This window comes from Hyperolius riggenbachi, chromosome 7, assembly GCF_040937935.1.
Source record: "Hyperolius riggenbachi isolate aHypRig1 chromosome 7, aHypRig1.pri, whole genome shotgun sequence".
In the NCBI taxonomy this organism is placed as follows: domain Eukaryota; kingdom Metazoa; phylum Chordata; class Amphibia; order Anura; family Hyperoliidae; genus Hyperolius; species Hyperolius riggenbachi.
In genome coordinates, this window is record NC_090652.1 from 158,178,252 (window position 1) to 158,203,974 (window position 25,723).

Consider the following 25,723-nt stretch of genomic DNA (forward strand, 5'->3'; position numbering starts at 1 on the left):
CATTTTCACTGCCATTTTTGGTCTGAACTGCCAGGGTTGATGTAACATTCATCAAGTGTGACTAATGTTATGTCATCCCTCCCTCTTGCCAGACGAGGAGGTGCAGGAAGTAAAAGGATTCTGCCTGTAATTAACCCTTAAATGTACAGTACGTTTTTTTTTTTATAATAATAAACCACCTTTTTAGCACGCACTTTTAATTTTCTATTGAGCTGCCCTGGGAGTTAAAAATAATGCTTGGTTCCCTCTAAGGCCCATACGCACTTGCAATTAAGGTAACCAAAAACAATGGTTTGTGATCATTTTGGGTAAAATGTTTCTGTACAAAGATAATGTGCTCTGTTCTATGGAGAGGGAAAGGAGGAGGTACGCCTGTACATGCTCAGAAAGGTTCTATGTTGCAAGCGTCTGAGCCTTAATTGTATCAACGTGGCTTTAGAAAAATTAGAAACTACATCTGCATAGGTTTAGTAGGACATATTCCCAGTTACTACCATCTAATAGCATTTCATTTTTAATACATGCAGATGTGTATCCCTAATGAACCCATAATGAATTCATCATTCACTGTATTCCCTCAGAATCATGCACTTCAGAAATTCTGTTCAGTGGACAGGAAAATGTAGAAAAAAAGATGCATTTAGGGTTTGATTGTTAGTGGGAACTCATCCAGTGCTCTCCACTCCATTCTCTCCAATGTCCACTCTAGAATTGCTGCAACTTGCATAGCCTAAAGGTGCCCATACATTTATAGATGGGGGCCGGAGTTGGTTAGAATGTGATCAGAGGGATCTGTTCCTGCCGCACATTACTCGTTTTAACAGCTTTTACTATGAAATCTATAAATATATATGGAACCGCCACAGATGGTATTGTTCCCTCGGGGCCCCAGTGCTGGCTGATGGGCTCCGCAGGTCTCCTACTAAGCTTATAGTGTTCCCCGGGAAGCGGTAGGGGGGCCTCACTCTCTATTTCTGGCCACATCAAAGTTTTGCACTGCAGAACAGAGGTCCATGATGTGTAGTTACGCCCCTTTTTATCATATGTGTCCGTAAGCTGGGAATTTAAATCTCGTTTGTTGCTTACTTTTTGGATGTTGTTTTTGCTCAACTGGCTTCTCAGACTGTTTCCTGGATCATTTACAGTAAAGAAGTTCCACTTCTGCCAACACCTTTTCCCACTTTGGTCAGAGTAGGATGGGTTTGAACTTTTGTCAGGTTGTTATTGCTGCTGCTATTTTTTATGGTGTGATTTCATTTTACTTTATGGTCTTAGTAACACCAGTCACTGAGATGGGGAAAAATAAGTTTACCTAATAGATCAGAGAAAGCAGTAAAATCTCAACTGAGCTCTTAACCAGTCCACTCTGTTCAATACTAATATAATAAATTTGGTTGGAACTCCACTGTAAATGCAGTTGTGGTGTTCAGCTTCCCCACAGACAGTTCTTTCAGTTCAGGGATGGCGTATTAGACACTGACAGCGGCAGCAATCTTGTGATTTCTTGTCTGTCAGGCGCCCGTTTCATTCTCTAGCTGCCTTTATTTAGCCACAGTTTCTACTTTCAAATATTCATGGTAAAAAAGTCAACTATGTGAACTCCAAACCTGAGGACAATTGGTTGCTTTAGTAACAACCAATAATAGCTGTAACATCTAAAATAAACAAGTTAAAAAGTATAAACATAAATTCATAAAGTATCAGTCAAAGTTCACTGTAATATGACACCAACAAAGGGCCAGCTGCCTAAATATGGGAATCTGATGGCAGAGATTGTGGCAGAGAGCAGATAACATGTGGAGAGCTGTGCTGGGCAGTGTTCTGACAAGAGGGCTTTCACTGACAGTATGTGTCTTAAGCCTCGTACCCATGAGGCACAAATGTAGCAAGTCGCGGGGGAAAAAAAAAAAAAGCAGCGACAGCTCGTCGCCAGGTCCCTCTGTGCAACAGCCGTACACACGGCGCACAGAGGGACAGAGATGCGGCGGAAGCTGTCGCCGAAGGTTCCTCCACCCCGCCGTAAGCTCCATACATTGTGTATGGAGTTGCTGTCGCTAGTCCGCATACACACAGCGGACTAGCGACAGTTGCGTCGAAGTTGCGGCTACAGCTGTTGCAGGCAATTGACCAAGTCATTCGCCCGGCGTCAGCTCTTAGTAGCGACGGTTTGGGGCGTGTGCGTCATACACACGGGCGACCTGTCGCCGCAACATGCTCGTGCCACGTGGTTGCGGCGACAGTTGTAGCCCGTGTGTATGGGCCATTATATGTTTCTGCCACTAGGCAGCACTGGGTCTTTGGTCTGGTTCTACAATATGGTGATAAGAAAACTTAACTCATACAGTGGGATGCGAAAGTTTGGGCAACTTTGTTAATCGCCATGATTTCCCTGTATAAATCGTTGGTTGTTACGATAAAAAGTGTCAGTCAAACCATATAGAAGACACACACAGTGATATTTGAGAAGTTAAATGAAGTTTATTGGATTTACAGAAAGTGTGCAATAATTGTTTAAACAAAAATAGGCAGGTGCATAAATTTGGGCACCGCAAAAAAGAAATGAAATCCATATTTACTAGATCCTCCTTTTGCAGAAATTACAGCCTCTAAACGCATCCTGTAGGTTCCAATGAGAGTCTGGATTCTGCTTGAAGGTATTTTGGACCATTTCTCTTTACAAAACATCTGTAGTTCATTCAGGTTTGATGGCTTCTGAGCATGGACAGCTCTCTTTAACTCACACCATAGATTTTCAATTATATTCAGGTCTGGGGACTCCGATGGCCATTCCAGAACATTGTACTTGTTCCTCTGCATGAATGCTTTAGTGTATTTTGAGCAGTGTTTAGGGTCGTTGTCTTGTTGAAAGATCCAACCCCGACACAGCTTCAGCTTTGTCACTGATTCCTGGACATTGATCTTCCGAATCTGCTGATACTGAGTGGAATCCATGCGTCCCTCAACTTTGACAAGATTCCCAATCCCTGCACTGTCCCCACAGCCCCACAGCATGATGGAACCACCACCATATTTTACTGTAGGTAGCAAGTGTTTTTCTTTGAATGCTATGTTGTTTTTCCCCCATACATAACACCCCTTGTTATGCCCAAATAACTACATTTTAGTTTCATCAGCCCACAGCATCTTATTCCAAAATGAAGCTGGCTTGTCCAAATGTGCTTTAGCATACCTCAAGCGGCTCTGTTTGTGCTGTGGGCGGAGAAAAGGTATCCTCTGCCTCACTCTCGCATACAGCATCTCCTTGTAAAGTGCGCCGAATAGTTGAACGATGCACAGTGACTCCATCTGCAGCAAATTGATGTTGTAGGTCTTTGGTGCTGGTCTGTGGGTTAACTCTGACTGTTTACACCATTCGCCGCTTCTGTTTATCCGAGATTTTTCTTGGTCTGCCACATCGAGCCTTAACTTGAACTGAGACTGTGGTCTTCCATTTCCTCAGTATGTTCCTAACTGTGGAAACAGACAGCTGAATTCTCTGAGACAGCTTTCTGTATCCTTCCCCTAAACCATGATGGTGAACAATCTTAGTCTTCAGGTAATGTTAGAGTTGTTTTGAGACCCCCATGTTGCTACTCTTCAGAGAAAATTAAGAGGGAAGCTTACAATTTGATCCCCTTAAAGGAGTTATCAGGGCATATAAACTAAACTGAGTGGTACTTACCGGGGGCTTCCTCCAGCCCCAAGCTCCCAGGACCTCCCTCGCCACAGCTCTGCCTTCAGCCGTTTGCCGGAGCTCCGACCCGGTCCCCGGCGATGACGTCAGAGCGACCTAGAGGTCGCTCTGTACTGTGCCTGCGCGATCGGCGCTGTCAATCACCGCCATGTGGGCTGGGGCGGACTGCGCAGTAGCTCTGCACCTGCGCAGTCCGCTCCGGCCTACGTGGCGGTGATTGACAGCGCCGATCGCGCAGGTGCAGTACAGAGCGACCTCCAGGTCGCTCTGACGTCATCGCCAGGGACCGGGTCGGATCTGCGGCAAATGGCTGAAGGCAGAGCTGCGGCGAGGGAGGTCCTGGGAGCTTTGGGGCTGGAGGAAGCCCCCGGTAAGTACCACTCAGTTTACTTTATATGCCCTGATAACTCCTTTAAATACTCTTTCTCGTAATTTGATTCACCTGTGTATGTAGGTCAGGGGTCACTGAGCTTACCAAGCCAATTTGAGTTCCAATAATTAATTCTAAAGGTTTTATCGTAACAACCAATGATTTATACAGCAAAATCATGACAATTAACATGGTTGCCCAAACTTTTGCATCCCACTGTATAATGATTATTTTGCTAGAAGGTCCTAACTTCTACTTAAGCCTGATAATCTCTGATGTACATTGAAAGGGCATTTCTGAATATCAGAACTGCCATATTACTTCCTTGCTTCCTCCCGTCCATCAACCAAGGAAGCTACAGTATTGGCATTTGAAGCTCTCTTGTTGGTTTGCCGAAAATAGGATTAGTTCAGATGCCAAGTCAGGGAAATCAAGGCCTATACTGAGTTTGTACCAGAGATTGGGAGTATCCATGTGTACAAAAGTATGGAATTATAACAAGTGTATATGCACCTTAATAGGTGTATTACTGTACAAACCCTGAGAAACAAGGGCTTAATTTCAGAGGCTATGTGGCTTCTATTGAACCCAGCACACTGCCTACAGAGTCATTCACACTGGTTGCAATAGCATTCAGGAACAAGTTTGGCACAAATGTATGTTAGAACCTTTGTACTACTTCTGTACAAATAGTACATTATTTATATTGTTTTTATTTAATAGTGTTGCTTTAAAATGGCCCATGTATCGTGGAAAGGATGGACTTTGAGGTTTCTGGATTTTTTATTTGTTATATATTTCTGTATAGAGTACCGTAACATGCAGGTCTCACCTGATCTACTTACTGGTAAGCCCATATGAGTTTTCCAGTTGTTCTTTGAGTGCCTTTCAAACATGGCCTTGGATTACTGAGACTTCCTTGTCTCCAAGTCCAATTATTAAACTTATGAAGATTATGGCTGGGACTCTGGGTTTCCCTGGTAGAGAGAGCAGCTGTGTATATACTGGCCCACATTTATTAAGAATATAAAATGTACAAGTGTGTGTAGATAAGGACATTTGCTAGAAACATAGGCTGGCCCTTATTCAATTCACGGTTTCACCTATTAAAATAACTTTTCAGTACTCTGCAATTGAAAAGTACCAACAAGTAAGTAAAACAAAGTACTGTCAAAATTATCAGAAAATTATTCTGAGCATTTTCTTGCATAACGAGCATTTTTTGATGAGGTGTGAAAAGATCACCAAGGAGTAAACATAGGAGAAAAAGTGATGAATAAAGGACAATGGCCTCGATTCATCAAGACTTATCGAATCAGTTACCAACAGCTCGGTAAAATACTGAACTCGATAAGTTTATTTCAGGATTCATCAGTTATCTACAACTGTTAGCAAGCATTCGATAATCATTCGGTGATGATGCGATAAAACGGAAGAAAGTGCAATTTATGAAAATGAAAGTGGGCGTGGTTTAGCATTAAATTTAGGATTAGTTATCTCCTTCACTGCTCTGTCGTTATTCCTGTCAGATCACTGCTGACAGAGAAGATGGAGCCATTTGAAGTGGTTATGTATCAGCTGAGAGTGATTCAAAGGCGCAGAAGGTCAAGAATAAGGTCTAGAACTATACCAATTTGCAAGAGAAGGGATTTATTTGCTATACCAGGACATCGGCATTTCTCTTGAATCATCTTGTAAGAGAACACAGGCAGTGCCAGAGTTAACTAAATTGCTAGCTGCACTACATTTTTTCAGAAAAGGCTCCTATCAAGCCATAGCTGGCGAAATTGTGGGATTTGTCCTAAGCCACTTCCATAATCCTGGTCCAGGTGTTAAGCCCTATTCGGAATGTTGCTACGTGGTTTTACCCACAATTCAACGGGAATCTTATGGCCTTGTGTTAAATTACTGCTGTAAAATGGAAGTATCGACACGTTACCGAATGGTTACCCCATTGTTATCGATATTAGTGGAAAAACCTTAATGAATTAAACTAGAAATCGATAAACTACGAATTTGGTAATTTATTGAACTGGAAAAAGTTATCGCAAGGACAATGATGAAGCGACGACATGGTGTTTCATTGGGACGCCTTTTCCTCATCTTCTTCTGCTTTAATATAAAATCCCAGAAGCAGACGATATATAGGGAAAAAAAATTGCTAAAAAGCTGCGCTTCTGCTGTAAAGACACCACTAGTTTTACAAGCTTTAGAGGAGGTTGAATGCTTCATACTGTTTAAATATGCATCTGTGTTCACTGCGCTGTAGATGATTAAGGGCTATCGGCAAAAACTTACTATTAAGAAGGTGATGCACTAATGCTTGTTGCACCAAAATATTTTAGTATGTCAAATTTGCTTTTATATGAAAAGCACAGGCACAGCAATGGGGACTAAGTTTATGCCAAGTTTTATTCATCACTTTATGGGTTGATTGGAAGATCCTTATTTGGAATTCCCTCAGTCCATTCTTCCTGGATCTTGTCACCATCAGTATATTGATGACAAGTGTACTGATTGCAGCTTGAGACTGGGAAGCCTATATCTAAATTTATGGGAATGGATGAACTAATGCTGGGAATACACGTTTCGTTTTTGCCTTCGTTTTAGCCTTCGATTCGTTCAGTAAACGAATCGAGTGTTGAAAACATATGTGAAAATAGTCATAATCTCATTATAGTTTCGATTAATAGACCCCAAAAACGAACGACTAGTGATCGAACATGTTTGATATTATCTCTCTTTATCCATCTAATCGAGCCATTGGTAGGCTTGATGGCTGTTCAGATCGATTATATGTTCGTTTATGTTAGTCCGTCCCTGTAAAAAGGGATTTTCGTTTCGTTTCTTTGCAGCCTTCGATTATTGGAAAAACGAAACCATCAGAATCGAAAAAAAAAGAAACCGTGGGTGGTGATATTAACCGTACGTTCGATTATTTCGGGAACGAAAAGGACAAAAGGCACAATCGAAACGAAGGCTAAAACGAAGGCAAAAACGAAACGTGTATTCCCAGCATAACAGAATTCAGTTAGTCAAGTTTATTGGCAAACGAGCAGTGTCATTACAGGTACATGCCTGCATAAAAGTGCCCTTTTATCTGTGAATTATGCAGCAATATAATTTTGCCCCCACTTCCGCCTCCCTGTCTCTTGAGCTTCTGCTTAGGTTAGTAGACTTGTCAAGCAATCGTGCCCAACCATCTGCCGTGCTTAGCATCTGGGCCATCAGGAAATTGTTTTTTTTATTGTTGTAGTTTGGGCAAAGCAATACTGACGTTATTCTTATGCTCCTGAGTGGGATTTCCATAGCAGTGTGTAGCTCTGACATCATAAAAATTGTCGGTTTCACTGAAACATCAGGACACTGGGGGCAGAAATAGACAGCAGCTCCTTACCTCACATCTGCAGATATTGAAAGCTGTTGCAGGGTATAGACGAAAGTACCAGTCCCTTACCAGTTTACACTCTGATGCCAAAAATCTACATTGACCACATGCAAGATTAACAGCAGAAACAATATTACAAAGCACATGCTATCAATATTTGAACCACATTACAGCTGATCATGGAAAAGAGAGGGTACATTTTTGAAAAATGCCTCTCCCTTCCCCAACACACACGCATGCACGCACGTACAGTCAAATTACTATTACAGATCAAAGGTTCCCACCCTTGCAGTTGAAAGATGACACGGGTGGTTTAGCAATAAATTAGGGTGGTGAGCCCCTTATCTCTGTTTATCTGATCAGTCTGATGTAAATTCTGGTTCAAGTGAATACATCCACATAATACTAATGAAAATGTAGATGTTAGGAGTATACAAAGTGTACTTTAACCTCATTAAAGTGTTTAATGGAGTTCCTTATTAAACTTTAGAAAGAGTATCGATGCTTGATAGTCCCCCCATAACCTTCATGTATCTGTGGAATGAGAGAGGCCAAGAGCAAAATGCGCACGTATTGTTGGACAAGGAGATACAGGTAAGAGCAGGTGTAATAAGCAGGTGCGTAACTAGAGGGGAGCAGCCATTGCAGTAGCCCCAACTACTAACCTTACCTTCCTCTGATACAGGGGACTGTTCTTCAGATGAGGTGCTTTTGTGGCTATACTTGTAATGGGTGTGAAGACCATGATGGCCACACTTGTTTTATGACCCTTGTGAGACGGGCCCCAAAGCCATAAAGAGCACCAAGAGGAGACAGGGGAAGGTGTGTGAACAAGGGGGCGGAGTAGGGCATCAAAGTTTCGCTGGGGAGCCCATGAATTGTAGTTATGGCACTGTGTTTAAGTAATATACTCAAATGGGTGGTTTGCAAAACCACCATCAGAGCCTGCAGGAATAGAACAGATTTTTATTCAAATTTAGGCTTTTTGAGAAATGATGGTTCACACGTAACATGAATGGTATACATACATTGTATGCTGCAGTTCTTTCTTCAAACATAAGTCTCTTTCCTCTGATAATTTCCCATTACTGAATCCTGCCCACGATGACCATTGACAGGTGCAGTAAACTGTTACGTTTTCAGGCATTCATACACGATTTAAAATAGGTTTTGTAACACACAGTGAAAGGTATTCATCTATGCCCAGTGTTCTTCTGGCTATACGTTACTTATATTAATTGAATCCACCTAATTCTAGGTTGTCACTAAAAAATGTCAGCCCTGTAAATGTAAGATTATCTCTTGCATGGTAACAAAAGTGATAATGTGCTATAGTGTTCCGGTATACAGAGCACAAGGCTAGATGATTGCTTTAGTGGTACTGTGTAGTGGTTAAACCTTACAGCCACTACTTTCCCTAAGGTTAAAGATGGTGAGAGAAGAATAGCGCTGATTATGTCTCCTCAAACAGCCTCCTGCTATTGATAAATGAGAATACAGAAAGTTCTTCACCTCTCTCAGCAAGACAGATGGCAGAAAGCAGCCAATGGACACTTCTCTGAATGGACACTGGATCTTATCATTTAGTACACTGTAGAAAGAATTTGAGACACAACCACAAAAATCATTGATTCTTCACCACCGTTTCTAGCATAATAGCTAAACACATATGGGTGGGGGGCAGCCACACAAATCTATACCTCATGCACTAAGAATATAACAAAAAACGACATCACTCTTATGACATTCTATACTTCTCTTTGCCCAGCTAAATATCTTCTGTTTTGACAGCCCATGTTAGAAAATTACCACTGCATGCTTTGCAAAATTTGGGCTGAGTATTGACAAAAGATTACTGGCCATCACAAACAGAACATTTATGAAACCACCATAGAGTACACCAATGTATTACAAGACTATGATTAATTATCTGTGAGGAACAGTGGCTGGGATTCTCAGCTGTCCGTTTGTTGTCCTTGTTTCTAGATTCCAACTGCTCCTCCAAGTTACACTGGACGGCATCTTTGGTGAAAGGGGAATAGGTTCCTGAGAGTCACAGACTGTCACCCACACCTACTGGTCTTGTCTTTGTGAGGGAGAAATCAGTAAAGGTAGCAGCCGTACCACACTGCAGAGCTCCGCTAAGCCCATCTAAATGGGTTTATCTAAAGGTGAACAGCTGTGAACTCTTGAAATAACAACCTAAAGACGGATACTTTCACCAATAACTAGAAGTTTTTCCACACTTCCCAGCAAGACTCACGTTTAACATACAACCACTGGCTCACGTTGACATAAACCCTTACCAGTGAAGGAACGCAACCTTACCTGGTGGATTGATTGGCCTGGAAAGCTCCATATTTCTCATTACTATCAACCATACCTTAGTGTAAAAGGAAAAGGACCAAGTATTTTCAATTCTGGAAACTGATGGGGCTTAATGGCTTCAATAATATAAAAGAAATGTATTGAAAATGGAGGGTTAAACAATAAGGAAAATGTAATCAATGTATAAATAAAACTGGACAAATGGAATGGACTGTATACCATAATCTAGAAGATGCACAGATCGAGGAGAGAAGAATGGCTTCATTTTCTTTTACTATAGTTGCCAATTTTTTTTTTATAAATCTTACCTGTTTAGGCAATTTGCAGTTCTCCTATAGAATGAATGATGTAACCTGTGTAAGGGGTCAGTCCAGTCAGATATAACTGGGTTTTGGGTATTGGTTTCTTGATTCTTTTAAGTAGTAACAACAAGATGTGTACTGTGGAGTGCCCGAGTCTCCTACCTGTGTTGGCCGTTATCAGTTATCCTTGCTCTCGCTGTTACACAGAAAGTAGTAGAAAGCACAGCTCCATGACAGATGGAGTACCATCCCAAACTCTGGCCAAAAATCCGAAAATAAGATTCCTGTATTTAATCGGGACGCCAGTAAATGAACTAGATCATTAGAATCCATAATTAACTGGAATATTGGCTTTGGATGGACTAACCCTTTAACATTCAGCTTGCAAACCATCAAATAAACATGCCTCTTTTCGGAGATGAAGGTATACTTTACATAAACAATGACATTGTAACAGTATTAGTGCCATTATCTGACTTTGTGCACTACAGGCTGATGGCTTCAGTTTGGGTTTGGGAATGCTGAGATAAGATCGTATACACTTCTGGTGCTTTTGTCATGTAATATGTTGTTACCTATCCTTCCCTTGCCTTGAGTTGCACACACATGTTTATACCTGACGTGTGATAAGACTTCAGAAACCTGAATGCAAGGCAAAGCCAGGAAGAACATACAGTATATAAGCTCCTGAATACAGCTTATTCGGGCAGTGCAGACCATGTAAGGAGCAGACAAATGACACTAGCAAGTAACTTTAGTAGGATTTCAATAACAAATAATGTTTATTTATGATCAAGTTGCAAGGTCCTACTTAAAGGGTATTTTTCATTTATATGCAGACCAGTAGGAAAACTAGTTTAAAAACAAACAAACAAACAAACAAAAAAAAACCAGAAGAGGAAGCCATAAAATAACTTCTGGTTCTCTAAACAATGTTAGATTAGTGTGTTCAGGAAGCAGTCCCTCCACAGTAAAGTGAATAGTTCAAACTAACCAATCAGGTTCTTTATAAAACCTAACAGGGCATTTGTAGGGAGCACAGGTTAAAGTGAAAATGAATTTATTTTGGGGGTCAGTCACTGTAGAGCATCATATTACCATGGGGTTCCTTAACCAGGCTCATATTGGATCTCATAATGTGTATATATAAGTATTACTGCAAAGTAACTGTAAAATGCAGTCATAAAATGCCAGGTTGCATTGGGCTCATACAACTGTTGTTTTCAGATGCACAGTAGGATTTTGTTGGTGTTTGCGTGTGTGTTTATGTGTAACATGCCCCCCTCGCTATGGTGCTCAAACTTCTTGTAGGACAAGAGGAGTCACAGTCCTCCTGTGGTAATGTCATGCTATACAAAATGACAGAGCCGGATGATCAGATGGGAAGATGATTTAACAATTAAAATTTCCAGTTACATGATTTACAATACTAACATACTTTATATGCTGGACTGAAACAGACAGATTGGTTGGGCTAGCTTTTAAGTGGCACTCTAGTGCTAAGGCCTCAGGTTCAAATCTTAAGCAAGACAGTGTCTGCATAAAGACTAAAAGTTCTCTCTGTGTTTACATGGGTTTCCTCCAGGCACATTTGGTTTCTTCTTTCATATTTCAAACACATTGGTTAGTTAATTGCAACCCCCCACATTAAGAAAATAAAAATGGCCATAGACTGTAATAAGGATATTAGATTGAGTCTGACTGTGGAACAATTAGTAAAATGTACTGTAAAGAGCATGTATTTTAGTAACATTAACCGGTTCCCCTCCCATGGGATAAGTATCTATGTCCTTGAAAACAGCACTTGAGCTCCCAGGGACATAAATACTTGTCTCTTCCGGTTTATGCAGTAGTGCACAGATTGGTAAATGCATATGTTCCCAAAGCCAATCAAAGTGTCTAATATGCAACCATGGTAAGTTCATTGTAAAAGAAAAGAAACGGTCATTTCCTGCTAGCTAGAACACTCTGATTCAGTATTTTAACCAGAAGGGAGACTGTGTGGGGATATCTAGTGCCTCCCCCCCCCCCCCCCCAAAAAAGACAATAAATAACTAATTAAAACTGGCTATCCCTATAGCAAGCCCATTAACTCCTTCTGCCCCCTTCTTGTCCCCATGTAACACACTTGGAATTTAAAAAACAATACATAAATTGTTACTTTAGGAACTTAGCTTTTTAAATATGTATGTCATTAGGGTGTATTACTGTTGTTTTTGCATACAAGGGCTTGTAATTTTTGATAGAGCACATCGAGAAAACCAAAATCCCCAAATGGAAAAAAAATACACCTTTATTTCCAAATAAATAATTGTGGCCATACATTGTACTAGGGACATAATTTAAACGTAGTAAGTGGGACAAATGGAGAAATAAAAAGTGTGGGTTTTGTCTACAGTATCGCATTTAAAACTATAATGGCTGAAAACTGAGAAATAATTATATTTTTTTCTCCTTATTACCTTTAAAATTCATATAAAATAAAATTATTCTTAGCAAAAGTACCACCTAAAGAAAGCCTAATTTGTGGCAAAAAAAATGTATAGATCATTTAGGTGTGATAAGTAGGGATAAAGTAAATGCTGAATGAATGGAAACAGTACTGAAAGATTAAAATTGCTCTGGATTTTAAGGGGGGGGGGGGGGGGGGGACCTTAGCGGTGAAGTGGTTAATAGTTATTCTATACTCTCTAATGTTAATTTAACAAAAGCAACATTTTCTGTGAAATTATTTTAGCCTCCAATGACAGCACTGACCCAGGATATCTACATTTCATGGTTATCGGATGCTCTGGCTAGAGTGTTTTCATTGGATGATTCTGCTGGGTAGGATCATATATAACATCTGCATTATGTTTGCTTACACTCTCAGCCTTCCCACACACCATTGTTTTACCAGTCTCATCACATTTTAATCATACATTGCACTGCGTGATCATAAGGTGCATATGTAACCATCCTTTCTCCCAATACTGTATTGTGTGTCTAGTGATGTATGTCACAAGCTTAGTGTTTGAGAGAAAATGGCTTTCCAAGCTCTCAAAAGAACATTTACCGTATATGCACAAAGAATTAGGGTGTTTCTCTTTTGGCCCCTGGACAATATATAAGCATAGGTTGTTATGATATAAATACAAAAATACTTTAATAATACAAAAATGAATTAATGGAGATATCCATTGTAATCAAACATGTTGGCATTCGCCTGCCACTAATAGGCTTCCCTCCAGCTTGTTATAACTTTTGCCTCTCCAGCTGCATGATAAGCTTTTGGCTCTGCCTTTCTGATAATTATGAAGCTGATCAAGAGTGTAATACTTATATCATTTCATTCAGCGCCTGATACTTGGGCGCATCCCTATTTGAGCACTGGACTTGGAGTATCATCTCCACAGGGAAGTACAGAGATGTTTTTGTTTTTTTTTGATGAAGTGTTAAGGTGGCCATTTTTAATTCAAGCAAAAAATCTGATCAAATGTTCTCTTTTTATCAGCATAAGTTGACCGAGAGAGGCTGATTTTTGTGATTTTTTTTTTCCGTGTGTGTGTGTCTATCTAATGGTGTGAGATAAATGTAAAAATGTTTACGTGTGATACATGCTCATCTTTTTCAAATGTCACAATCGATCAGGAACATTGATTGTAATTCTCAAATTGACAAGAAATAGAAAAAATGTTATCAGGTGTGGCCACTTTAAAAGACCACTATCGCGAAAAGTGTAAAAATGAAAATAAATGTAAACACATACAAATAAGAGGTAGGTGTCTTGCAGAGTAAAATGAGCCATAAATTACTTTTCTCCTATGTTGCTGTCACTTACAGTAAGTAGTAGAAATCTGACAGAACCGACAGGTTTTGGACCAGCTCATTTCCTTGTGGGGGATTCTCAGCATCGCATTTATTCTTTATAATTACACTCCCTGAAAAGGATTTATACAAATATGCTAGCTCCCTGCTCGCTGCACAGTTTTTTGGCAGTTGGATGGAGCAAATGTCATTTACTAAGTGCTTTTGAAAAAATAAAGAAAACAATGAGAAACCCCATGAGGAGGTGAGATAGTCTAAAACCTGTCAGTTCTGTCAGATTTCTATTACCTACTGTAAGTGACAGCAACATAGGAGAGAAGTAATTTATAACTCATTTTACTCTGGGAAAAATCTACTTCTTATTTGTATATGTTTACATGTACTTTAAATTTTATGATTTTCATGATAGAGGTCCTTTAAAGCCAGATATCATCTAGCCCAGGTAACACTACAGAGGTGTGGGATATATATATATATATATATATATATATATATATATATATATATATATATATATATATATATATATATATATATATATATATATATATATATATATATATATATATATATATATATATATATATATATATATATATATATATATATATTACATATGCCCTAGTGGTCAAATATACACGGCGGGCCATTTATATGGATACACCTTAATAAAATGGGAGTGGTTGGTGATATTAACTTCCTGTTTGTGACACAGTATATGTGAGGGGGATACTTTTCAAGATGGGTGGTGACCATGGTGGCCATTTTGAAGTCGGCCATTTTGAATCCAAATTTAGTTTTTTTCAATAGGAAGAGGGTAATGTGACACATCAAACTTATTGGGAATTTTACAAGAAAAACATTGGTGTGCTTAGTTTTAAAGTAACTTTATTCTTTAATGCGTTATTTACAAGTTTCTCTTTGTTTCCAGCCATTGACCTGTCACCGAGATTAACATGTGAGGAGCGGATATGAATTGCAGAAGATTTCAATGCAAGACACCCTACGAGAAATCTGCTGCAATGACCCAGTTACTGCGTTCACCAGATGTCAAGACATTTTCTATCCACTCCTCACGTGTTAATCTCGGTGACATGTCAATGGCTGTAAACAAAGAAAAACTTGTAAATAACTCATGAAAGAATAAAGTTACAATAAAACCAAGCACACCATTGTTGTTCTTGTGAGATTCCAAATAAGTGTGTGTCACATGACCCTCTTCCTATTGAAAAAACAAAAGTTGGATTCAAAATGGCCAACTTCAAAATGGCCGCCATGGTCACCACCCATCTTGAAAAGTTTCCCCCCTTACATATACTAATGTGCCACAGTTAAGTTAATATCACCAACCATTCCCATTTTATTAAGGTGTATCCATATAAATGGCCCACCTTGTAGATCATTCAACAAATGGGATAAGCCAAAGAAAGTACTTCAGGAACTGAAATATTTTGGGTGAACGATAGAGGGAGGGTGTATGAAAGGAGGAATTTGAATTGAGCCAGCATCCACTCTTGAATCTCCATTCATTCAACTTAAGCAAATTCTTACATCTGGCTTTGTTCCTCTTCCTATAATAAATGTTATGTTTTGTAACATCTGCTGTATTTATGAAATAACGACTATTTCATATGCTAAAAGATTGTCTGGGAAATTCACTGCTACTTTCACCCCTGTAGATATTTCTTGTCTCTATGATTACCGAAACCTTTGTAGAAAATTTCACAATCCTAATAAGTCTTTAATTTAGTGCAGACTTTGTGCACATTGGCCCAAATGCTTTACCTAGCATCTGCAGAATTCCCTATGTACTATAAAGCCTGGAAAATGTTGAATGCATGCTGAATGCAAGAAATGCAGGCTGGTAGATGTTTCTGGAACCACTAATCTTTGCTTTTCCTTTGCTCTTTGCACTTTTTCTGATATCACAATGAAAATTATATTATGAGAAAAACTATATTTTTAGAATAAAACATAAAAGGTCTGAATATGAATATATATCCATAGCGATGTGGAGTCACAACACCTAGTATGACAGGAAAATAACAATAAAAAAATAAGGATTTAATAAAAGAAAAGATTTAAAAACATTGATTTGTATAATTATCCCTCCACAAGATTAGGCTTTCGCTTCCTTCCTACCTCTTTCAGTTTATAAATTTCCTTGCAAATGCTGCAACATGCCTTGCAGTGAAGTCTGTAAAGAAATAACTATATAAACGGTCATGGTGAATATATCCACATTGGTGATGTGTGAAGCTGGGAATTAAACGACGCTGCTAACGTTACTTACAAAGGGAAATGGTGTATTTTGGCTACATGAACTTGTTACACACAGATCAGCCCACAGTTTCCACACTTAAGGTGGCCATACACTGGTCGATGTGCCATTAGATCGACCAGCTGACAGATCCCTATCTGATCGAATCTGATCAGATAGGGATCGTATGGCTGCCTTTACTGCAAACAGATTGTGAATCGATTTCAGCCTGAAACCGATCACAATCTGTTCAGCTGCTCCTGCCGCCTGTCCCCCCCCCCCCCCCCCCCCCGTATACATTACCTGAGGCTGGCTCCCGGGCGTCTTCTCCGCACTGCACCGCACCGCTGTTCTTGCTCCATCCCGGCGCTTCCTGTGTTACTCCGTGACCAGGAAGTTCAAATAGAGCGCCCTCTATTTCAACTTCCTGGTCACCGGAGTGACACAGGAAGTATAAGCGTACACTGGGACATGCGGAAATGCGGTGCAGCGAGGAGAAGAGGACCCCGGAGCCAGCTTCAGGTAATGTATACATGCTCGGATCGGGCCCGAATCGTACGCCGCAAGCGACGCGCTCCTACCGCCGGGCGATCGAGGGTAATTTCCCGCACGGCGCGATCGACGGACCGATCCGATTTCGGGAGGGAATCGGATCGGCGGGTGCGTTTAGCGCAAGCGATTGGCAGCAGATTCGATCCCAGGATCGGATCTGCTGTCGAAACGGCCGTGAATCGAGCCAGTGTATGGCCTGCTTTACTGTACCTTTCACACACACATAGTACCTCACACCTTGCAGTTCTAATACAAGTTCATCCAAGTTTACTGAGCAAAAAGTGTTATCTTCTTCTGGAATATAAAGAATTTTAGAGTGGAACTTCAAACTAGGATTCTAGGATTTTACAGCGGGGAAGGATTGGAACATCTGTAACATATCTCCCAACTTTTGACATAAGAAAAAGGGACACTTAAAGTGGACCCAAATTAAAAATACAAGGTTTCAAAAATAAAATGTTTTTTCTAAATTATAATAATAAATAGCAGCCTTTTTTCAACTGCATGATGACAAATATAAAATAATTTACATTTATTGGAGGAACCCCTCCCTTCCTTTCATATTGCCGGGACAGAATCCGGCAAAATGCTGGAGTAGGTGGTGTCCGGCAATGGAGGAATTGCTAATGGCTGCCACCTGTATAACCCTAGTTATGAAAAGAGAAGGGTGAAAAGCATGCACTGAAATGCTCATAGGCTTGAAGGAGTGTTTATTTATATTTGTATGTGTAAGAGTGGTGCAAGTAAATATTTTGAATTAAAAAAAATGTTTGGTTTGGGTCCGCTTTAAGCTATGCGCCTGCCACACCCCTAATGACGCCCCCAGCTCACCCCTAGTCATGCATACCATAAAGATTTCATAAGAAAAATGTTTTAGAATTCAAACCACACTGGACCTTTCTATCCTGGTTTACTTTCCTTCATATTAACATTTGAAAATAAGAAATATATCAATTTAATGGATGGGGATTGAGTTTAGAGTCAAGTAAATGTTTACTTACAGTTGGTCTGTACATTAGTCCTGAAAGAGGGCCAAATGAGAGAGAAAGAGGGACTGTCCCTCCAAAAGAGGGACAGTTGGGAGCTATGTTTGTAAGGCTTTGACTGCTGTCTGTGTTGGGTTTAATTTTCCCTTATTTTCTGTTCATAAGGTTTTGAAAATTCCCTAAATAGAGATGGCTTTAAAAAAAATGAGACACTAAAATATTTTCCATAATTGCCAATTGTCAAAAAATATTCATTTCTTACTCTCACACCACTAGAAACACTTCACCTCACTTTCTGTTCACATTGCCCGCAGCTACACCTAGGCACTGATACTGTTACTTTTAGCTCACATAATGCATGATTGTTGAATTGCCATCCGCTATTTGATATGTATGTACAGTATACCGAATTTAGTGTGTACAGCTGCAGAGGGGATATTGGTTACTGAATCTTTGCAACACGCATGGAAACTTGCATGTGTGAAGCCTAAACTTTGATAGATGCTCAACAAATCTCTAAATATTAAATAGCATGTTTATACTACTACACATTTGTATAGCATTATCACATTTTTCAACAGCGCAGTACATAGATCATCAATGCAGTCTCATCGCTAATGTCAACAGAGCTCTGTACCACATTTTATAAGTGCTAAAAGCCCAGAACTCTTATGGCCCAGACTCACGGGCAGCAAATGTTGCTTGTCGCCAGCACACGTGAGCGTGTGGGCGACAGGCCGGCGACAGCTCCTCGCCAGGTCCCTCCGCGTACACACGCGGAAGAGGGACCAGCGGCATGACGGAAGCTGTTGCCGACGTTCCTCCTCCCCCCGCCGGAAGCTCGCCGGAAGCTCTGTGTACCTCAATGGAGGTTGCTGTCGCTAGTCCGCGTACTCATGCGGACTAGCGACAGCTGCGGCGGAGTTGCGGCGGCGACTGTCGCCAGGCGATTGAACTTTTCAATCGCCTGGCGACATCAGCGACGGGCGACAGTTCGGGGTGCGCGCCCGTTGCGGGCGACAGTTCGGGGTGCGCGCGGCCCATACTCACGGGCGACCTGTCGCCGCAACACCCGTGTTTAGGCGACAAAAGTCCCTCGTGAGTATGGGCCATAAAGGCCCATACACACGGGCTACAACTGTTGCTGGAAACACATGGCGCGCGCATGTTGCAGCAACAGGTCCTCCATGTGTATGAGGCGCGAGCAAGCAACTGTTGCTAATCAGAGCTGTCTCCAGGCGATTGACTTGTTCAATCCCCGGCAACAGCTGTTGCAGCAACCGTCCCTAGTCTCAAGTCGGTGCGGTCGTGTGTATGCTAGTCTCTAGCTACTCTTGTGAGTCCGACAGTTCATTGAACCTGCGACAGAAGTTGCTGAGCAACAGTTTCTGCTATGTTGCAGACAGGTTGTTGCCGCGTGTATACAATCGTTGCTTGTATACAACTGTCGTTGCTGGAGACTTTCAACTGTTGCTTGTCTCCATGCAACTGCAGACATCCGTGCCTCATGTGTATGTAGCTTTATGGCACATACTCACGGGCAGCAAATGTTGCCTGTCGCCAGCACACGTGAGCGTGTGGGCGACAGGCCGGCGACAGCTCCTCGCCAGGTCCCTCCGCGTACACACGCGGAAGAGGGACCAGCGGCATGACGGAAGCTGTCGCCGACGTTCCTCCTCCCCCCGCCGGAAACTCTGTGTACCTCAATGGAGGTTGCTGTCGCTAGTCCGCGTACTCACGCGGACTAGCGACCGCTGCGGCGGAGTTGCGGCGGGCGGCGACTGTCGCCAGGCGATTGAACTTTTCAATCGCCTGGCGACATCAGCGACGGGCGACAGTTCGGGGTGCGCGCCCGTTGCGGGCGACAGTTCGGGGTGTGCGCGGCCCATACTCACGGGCGACCTGTCGCCGCAACACGCGCGCGCCGCGTGTTGAGGCGACAAAAGTCCCTCGTGAGTATGGGCCATTAGAGGAAACCTACGCAAACAAGGAAGGCGTATGATATCGTGCAGATCGAATCCTGCCCCAAATGCAAAACTGGGAATCTAGCAGTGCAAGGAGAAAGGGGTAATATTTAAGCCACTTAGCTGCCTCCATGCATGGCAACATATCCGTTGTAAATCCCCATAATTTGTTTGCAGGGTTCAGCCACTGATGAAGCCCCTGTGATTATTACTGGTCTGGCAGAAGATAGCATCCAGCCTCTTGCAAAAACCATCTCCTAAATCAGCCGTCTAGGGGTAGAAGTAGCGACATCATCAGGAGGTGGATTTGGTACACAAAAATAAGGTGGCATTGTGCCTGGTCTTTCAAAACCAAGTTGATCAGCATAAAATGTACTATTTTATTTACAGTAAATCTCTGCACGTACTGTAGATGAAAAATAGCCGTGGCAGCCAATAACAACCACCTCTGCCAAGAATCCAGTTTGTGTTCAGCAGCCCCCGACCCCTCTTGACAGCTCAACCAGCTATCCGACCTGGCGTTACAGCCGAGAGCATTGTTCACCCCACTTACACGGCTCTTATGATGACAAACCGGCGCCGATCTATTCTCCCTCCACTTCCTGACATTGCAGTACACAACGCTAGCCTGCAGGCTAGTGCCGCATCTGTCAGCTGCAGTCTAAGGAACTGGATACGGATCCCCATCAGGAGATATAGATATTTTTTTTTGTTGTTGTTGTGTGTACAAGCCTTTAGAGGCCTATAATTCAAATCTGATAACTATTTTAAAACCAGTAACTTCTGCAAAAGTGCTCTTTATTTAAGAGAAAAGAAAGATCCAAATATTAGCTACATTGTAGTTACTAGTGTTTTGGTCCACTGAATTAAAATAATTACTATTAACTCACTGACCAAAGCCAGCCTTTTAGGATCTGTAGACAACAGAGAAATCTACACAGTGTACACAAGCTTATATTTCTACTGATCATTCTGAGTGACTCTATTTTGTGATGCTGTTGTAAATAGCTGTATGAAGTCTGAATGGAATTTCATAAACATTATGGTACTTGTACAGATAACACTTCAGCAGTGCGCTCTTTCAAATGGAATGTTCTGCTTTCATGAATCTTCAGCATTGGGTGGAGTAGCATTTAATAACTTATATTTAGCAGCCCAATACATTGAAGATTTAAAGTACTTTGTTGATCTCTCCATTGCAAATGTTCAACTTTCTTACCCAGCAAAACACAATGTACACATTGGACTTGCATATCTGATTGCCAAATGGGTACATGTATGTAATATGATACCTACAGTGGAGGAAATAAACGAGAAACGTTGACCTCTGTGCTTGCAAACAAGGGTTTTTCCACTAAGTATTAAGTCTTTTATTGTTAGAGGGTTCAAAAACTTATTTCACTCAATGAAATGCAAATCAGTTGCTATCTTTTATTTAAGGTTATTTTTTCGATTTTCCTTTTGATGTGCTATCTGCCACTGTTAAAATAAACCTACCATTGAAATGATACTGTTCTGAGACTTCATTTCTTTGTCATTGGACAAACTTACAAAATCAGTGAGGGGTCAAATAATTATTTCCTCCACTGTATGTGGCAGTGACATAAGATCCAGACATTTTCCCAGACAGAATTATTTGTTGCCATTTATCAAATAAATAGTGCAGCTCCGCCCCAGTATGCAGTGACCTTAAAGGACAACTGAAGTGAGAGTTATATGGAGGCTGCCATATTTATTTCCTTTTAAACAATACCAGTTTATTTATTTGGCTGCAGTAGAGTCTGAATTACACCAGAAACAAGTTATTATTATAAGATCTGAAAGCAATGACAGACACATCTAATCTGCTGCATGCTTGCTCAGGGTCTATAGCTAAAAGTATTAGAGGCAGAGGTTCAGCAGGACAGCCAGGCAACTAGTATTGCTTAAAAGGAAATAAATATGGTAGCCTCCATATACCTCTCACTTCAGTTGTCCTTTAATCCAGAAGTATTGCGGCAATGCATATATGTGACTGGGCCCTATCTTTTGTATATATTGGGTATAAAGCTTTTTTGGAATACATTTTTGTTCTGAGGACATCTGTTTCATCGCAACTAATATACCACACCAAGAATATGCCGCTGTAGTGGAAGTTTAGATATTCCACTACCTTTATAGTCATTTATGTAGTCGCAGATTACAATCCTTCATATACAGTTGAGACAAAAATTTCTCAGAAATGCCAGTTTACCAAGTGTAAAAATAAATAAAAATAATAATCTGTTAGTGGGGCTGCAGGAGATCCCCTTGTCATTTGTTCTCTTACGCCTGACAAGCCAATACTTCACTGCAGTAACTGCTCGATCGGCAGCTGTGTGTCAAATAATGGCAATTAAAAGGCTTGTCAGTTGGAAGAGACAAAAGGAAAAAGCGGAAACCATGTCATTGTCATTTCTTTAATGCTGGGTACACACCATACGTTTTCCCGCTCGATCTGCAGGTCGATCGGGATCGATTTGACTATTTCCGACATGCTCGATTTGGGCTTCGATCGTTCCTGCCGTCGATTTTGCATACTTAACATACAAATCGACAGCAGGAACGATCGAAGCCTAAATCGAGCATGTCGGAAATAGTCGAATCGATCCCGATCGACCTGCGGATCAAGCGGGAAAACGCATGGTGTGTACCCAGCATAACGCAAACTATATGATTTTCTTATCTGCCATTACATAAATGACTTTAGAGATACCAAAGTGTCAGTTTAATTCAATGGGTTGATGGGTGAGTCAGATTACTTGCCTTTTCCTAAAAGTACAGCAGCGTTTTAGGGGGGAATGTCCATTTAGAAGGACCCCATGTAGCAATATTAGCCCAGGCAGGAGATCTTGATAACATTGTATGTTTCTTCAGCCAATGTGAAGAATGTTATTTTTATATATAACTGTGTAGATAGCTCCATCTGATCCTTTGCACCACTTGTTTTTTGTTTTTTTAGTGAAGCTGACTGATGGTTTGTTTATAACAGAGCTATATTTATTTTCTTTGCATACTTGGGTGTTTTATATTGTATCCTTTTGCTGACGATCATTACCCTTTGATTTTCTGTTTAATCAGATTAAAATTATTACAGACAATCATAGATATTTCTGTACCATAATGATTCTGTAAAGGCAATGTAAACAGGAACGGCTTGTATAGCATAGAAAGTGTTTTATTTTCAATATGATGTTAACACAAAAATAAAGACTTTCCCATTTAGTCTCTTTGTGGTAAATGTTTCAGTAATTTTATTTTGCATAAAAAAACATTTTTTTAGGTGTACAGACAAATTGGTGTACATAAAGCTTCTCCAAAGGTTCAAAGAAAAACACAGGACTAGCAGAACTTCTACTGCTCACAGTGCAATGTTTCATAGGTAGTGTCTTCCATCCCATGCTTGATTAAGTATGATTCACACTACAGGGGAAAACGTATCTTAGGGCTGTTGGCAATCAAACTGGGGTATGTGAATTCTAATTTTACCTATAAACATAGCAAGGTAAATTGGTTGATTGAGGGACTAAGTGGGCAATTAACTTTTCTCATGTGTTTATAGGGGTATTTGAACTTTTTTTTTCTATAGTAACTACCAATGAGCATTCAAAATCGTGTGCTCTATTGCACTAAGTTGGGTTGTCGTTTGTATTTTAACTGATTATAGACCAAAAACAGATGAGAGAAATTAGGGAGGGGCATACTTTTTCACATCACTGTATATACATGCGTGTTATGGGAATGCTTCTATCCTGACAAAGCAGTGCTAGATCTGAAACCGTTAAAGGGGCACTACAGCGAAAAACTGTAAAATGTAAAATATGTGCAAACATATACAAATAAGAAGTACATTTTTTCCAGAGTAAAACGAGCCATAAATTACTTTTCTCCTATGTTGCTGTCACTTACAGTAGGTAGTAGAAATCTGACAGAAGTGACAGGTTTTGGACTAGCATGTTTGCACATATTTTAAATTTTACAGTTTTTCACTGTAGTGCCCCTTTAATTTCTGTTTGGGCACATTTGACCTGATGAAGTAACAGTGTTTTGTTACCTCATCAAACCTACTTTCTCTGTTTTGTATTTTGCTCTTAAACATTTTGAGTGATGCATGTTAAGAAGGATTTCGATAAAGCAGTCCTCTTATGACATTTCAAATACGTGTGCTGGATCTGCTTTATTATTCAGAGTTTAGGTACACAAGCTCTTCAGCCATGGTTTGACTACAGAATTGCAGTTAAAGTCTGGTGCAAATGGAAAACCATGCATGCAGGGCATTTGCTGCACCCTCACAATGGATTTACATATGGCTTTTGCTATTCATTTGCCACGTGGTCCTTAGATTTACTATTGGACAAAATCTACCATACATGGGAAATGAAACATAAAATACTGTGTGGATGATATCTACAAATGTTATTTTTTTACTCTTACCAATTAACTAGTCTCCTGTCTTTTTTATTTTTTTAACCTAACCAAAGAACAGGTGTGGTTGTCTGGGTGCTCAGGGATAAACGTAGTTCTCCCTGCAGACATTTCACATTTAAGGATCACTCTAGCAAAAAAAAGTATGCCGTTAAAATCTGACAGAACTGACAAGTTTTGGACTAGTCCATCTCTTCATGGGGGATTCTCAGGGTTTTCTTTGTTTTCAAAAGCATTTCCTGAACGGCAGTTGCTAGGTCTAACTGAAAAATAGTGTGTAAGTGAGTAGGGAGGCTGGCACCTAACTAGTTTGGCAGTTAAAATGCTGTTCAGGAAATGTTTTTGAAAACAAAGAAAACCTTGAGAGTCCCCCATGAGGAGATGGACTAATCCAAAACCTGTCGGTTCTGTCATATTTTAACTGCTTACTTTTTTCGCAGGAGTGGTCATTTAAGGCCACTGTAGTAAACAATAACACAATATGAGGCTAGTCATGAGTTTCAGTTTCCATGCTTTGTGGGATTGGTGAGTCCAGTTTACAGGAATTATCAGTGTAATCTTGTGCTTGTCCTCTGTCTTGTAGTTCTTTTTCCACTAGAAAACAAAAGTTAGAAACAAACAAGTATTTAGACTTCAAATCCATTTCTCCTTAGCTGAATTCTAAAGCTGGTGGTCAGAAAATTAACAGAACATCCTGTACCAAGACACAATAGTCAGTTATCAAAGCAACCTCATCCATCCAAAAGCTGGCTATGGAATCGTGCTGAGTGGGTGTACTCATGGAAACAATTGCGCAGTCATGGTTGAATTCTATGAACAGACAACAAACTAAACAGTTTAGTAAATGATGTGGAAAAGGTAGACAATGCGATAAGACTTCTAAACATGATACTTGGACAAGATCAACAATGGAAAGCTAGTTTAGCAGGAGTGTTTAAACGGTAACTAAGCATCCTTTCAGCAGTCCGATTCTTTTGTTTTGGCAACACCAATGATAATTACTGGCAGTATTAATCTCTGATCAACATTTGGCGGTAGAATACACAAGAGGACAGTAGAGATACTTAGCCGTTACCATGGCATGATGTGTTGACTAAGGCTTGGATTACATGTGTGGCTCTAGTAAAAGGGCAACAAGCTCAGTATTCATACTGATGTAATATGAAAAGAACTGTGTACCAATGATAGAATACAGTGAATACTGTGTGAGCCTGTTGTAAAAACTGGATACTACAACTGTTATGTAAAAGAATTAGGAAAAAATGTGAGTATAGGATGAAGATCCAATAAAATGAATTCTCACTTTATAGGGAAACCATCCGTGCCTAGCCAATATGCAATCTAATATCCATTCTCTGTCAAATATAAATATGTTGGATTACTCCTGAAAAAAAACAACAACCAATTTGCCTCCTTATTTACCCTAACTTACTTTTCCTAAGGAAGCTCTGGAGTTGAAAGTCAGAGTTTTAGAAAGCCTCAAGATTTGAACACTGCTGGATAAATGAATACTACTGATATTTGATGCAGACAGTGTCAGCAGTGAGGCAGATATGTCAACACAGATGCACGAAAAACTGGAGCAGCTACTGACAGCAACCAATCAGGTTTGAGCTGGTACATGAAGCA

General features: G+C 40.5%; 2 protein-coding genes across 4 annotated transcripts in view; one reads left to right on the forward strand and one right to left on the reverse strand.

Annotated features, from left to right (window-relative positions):
• GPRC5B (G protein-coupled receptor class C group 5 member B) overlaps positions 1 to 25,723 on the forward strand; it is a 123,882-nt gene that overhangs the window by 66,535 nt on the left and 31,624 nt on the right. The window contains exon 4 of one of the 3 annotated variants that reach the window (XM_068244798.1): positions 9,439 to 12,725. The exons of the other annotated variants lie outside the window; for them this stretch is intronic. Within the exon in view, the coding sequence (XP_068100899.1) occupies positions 9,439 to 9,483 (45 nt within the window). The 3' untranslated portion in view covers positions 9,484 to 12,725. Of the gene's footprint in view, positions 1 to 9,438; positions 12,726 to 25,723 lie in introns of those variants that run through there. 3 annotated transcript variants of the gene reach the window in all.
• Positions 24,323 to 25,723, reverse strand: part of IQCK (IQ motif containing K) — a 175,298-nt gene continuing 173,897 nt past the window's right edge. Inside the window, exon 9 of the mRNA XM_068244799.1 lies at positions 24,323 to 24,688. Coding sequence (XP_068100900.1) covers positions 24,582 to 24,688 — 107 coding nt within the window. The 3' untranslated portion in view covers positions 24,323 to 24,581. The remainder of the gene's footprint in view (positions 24,689 to 25,723) is intronic.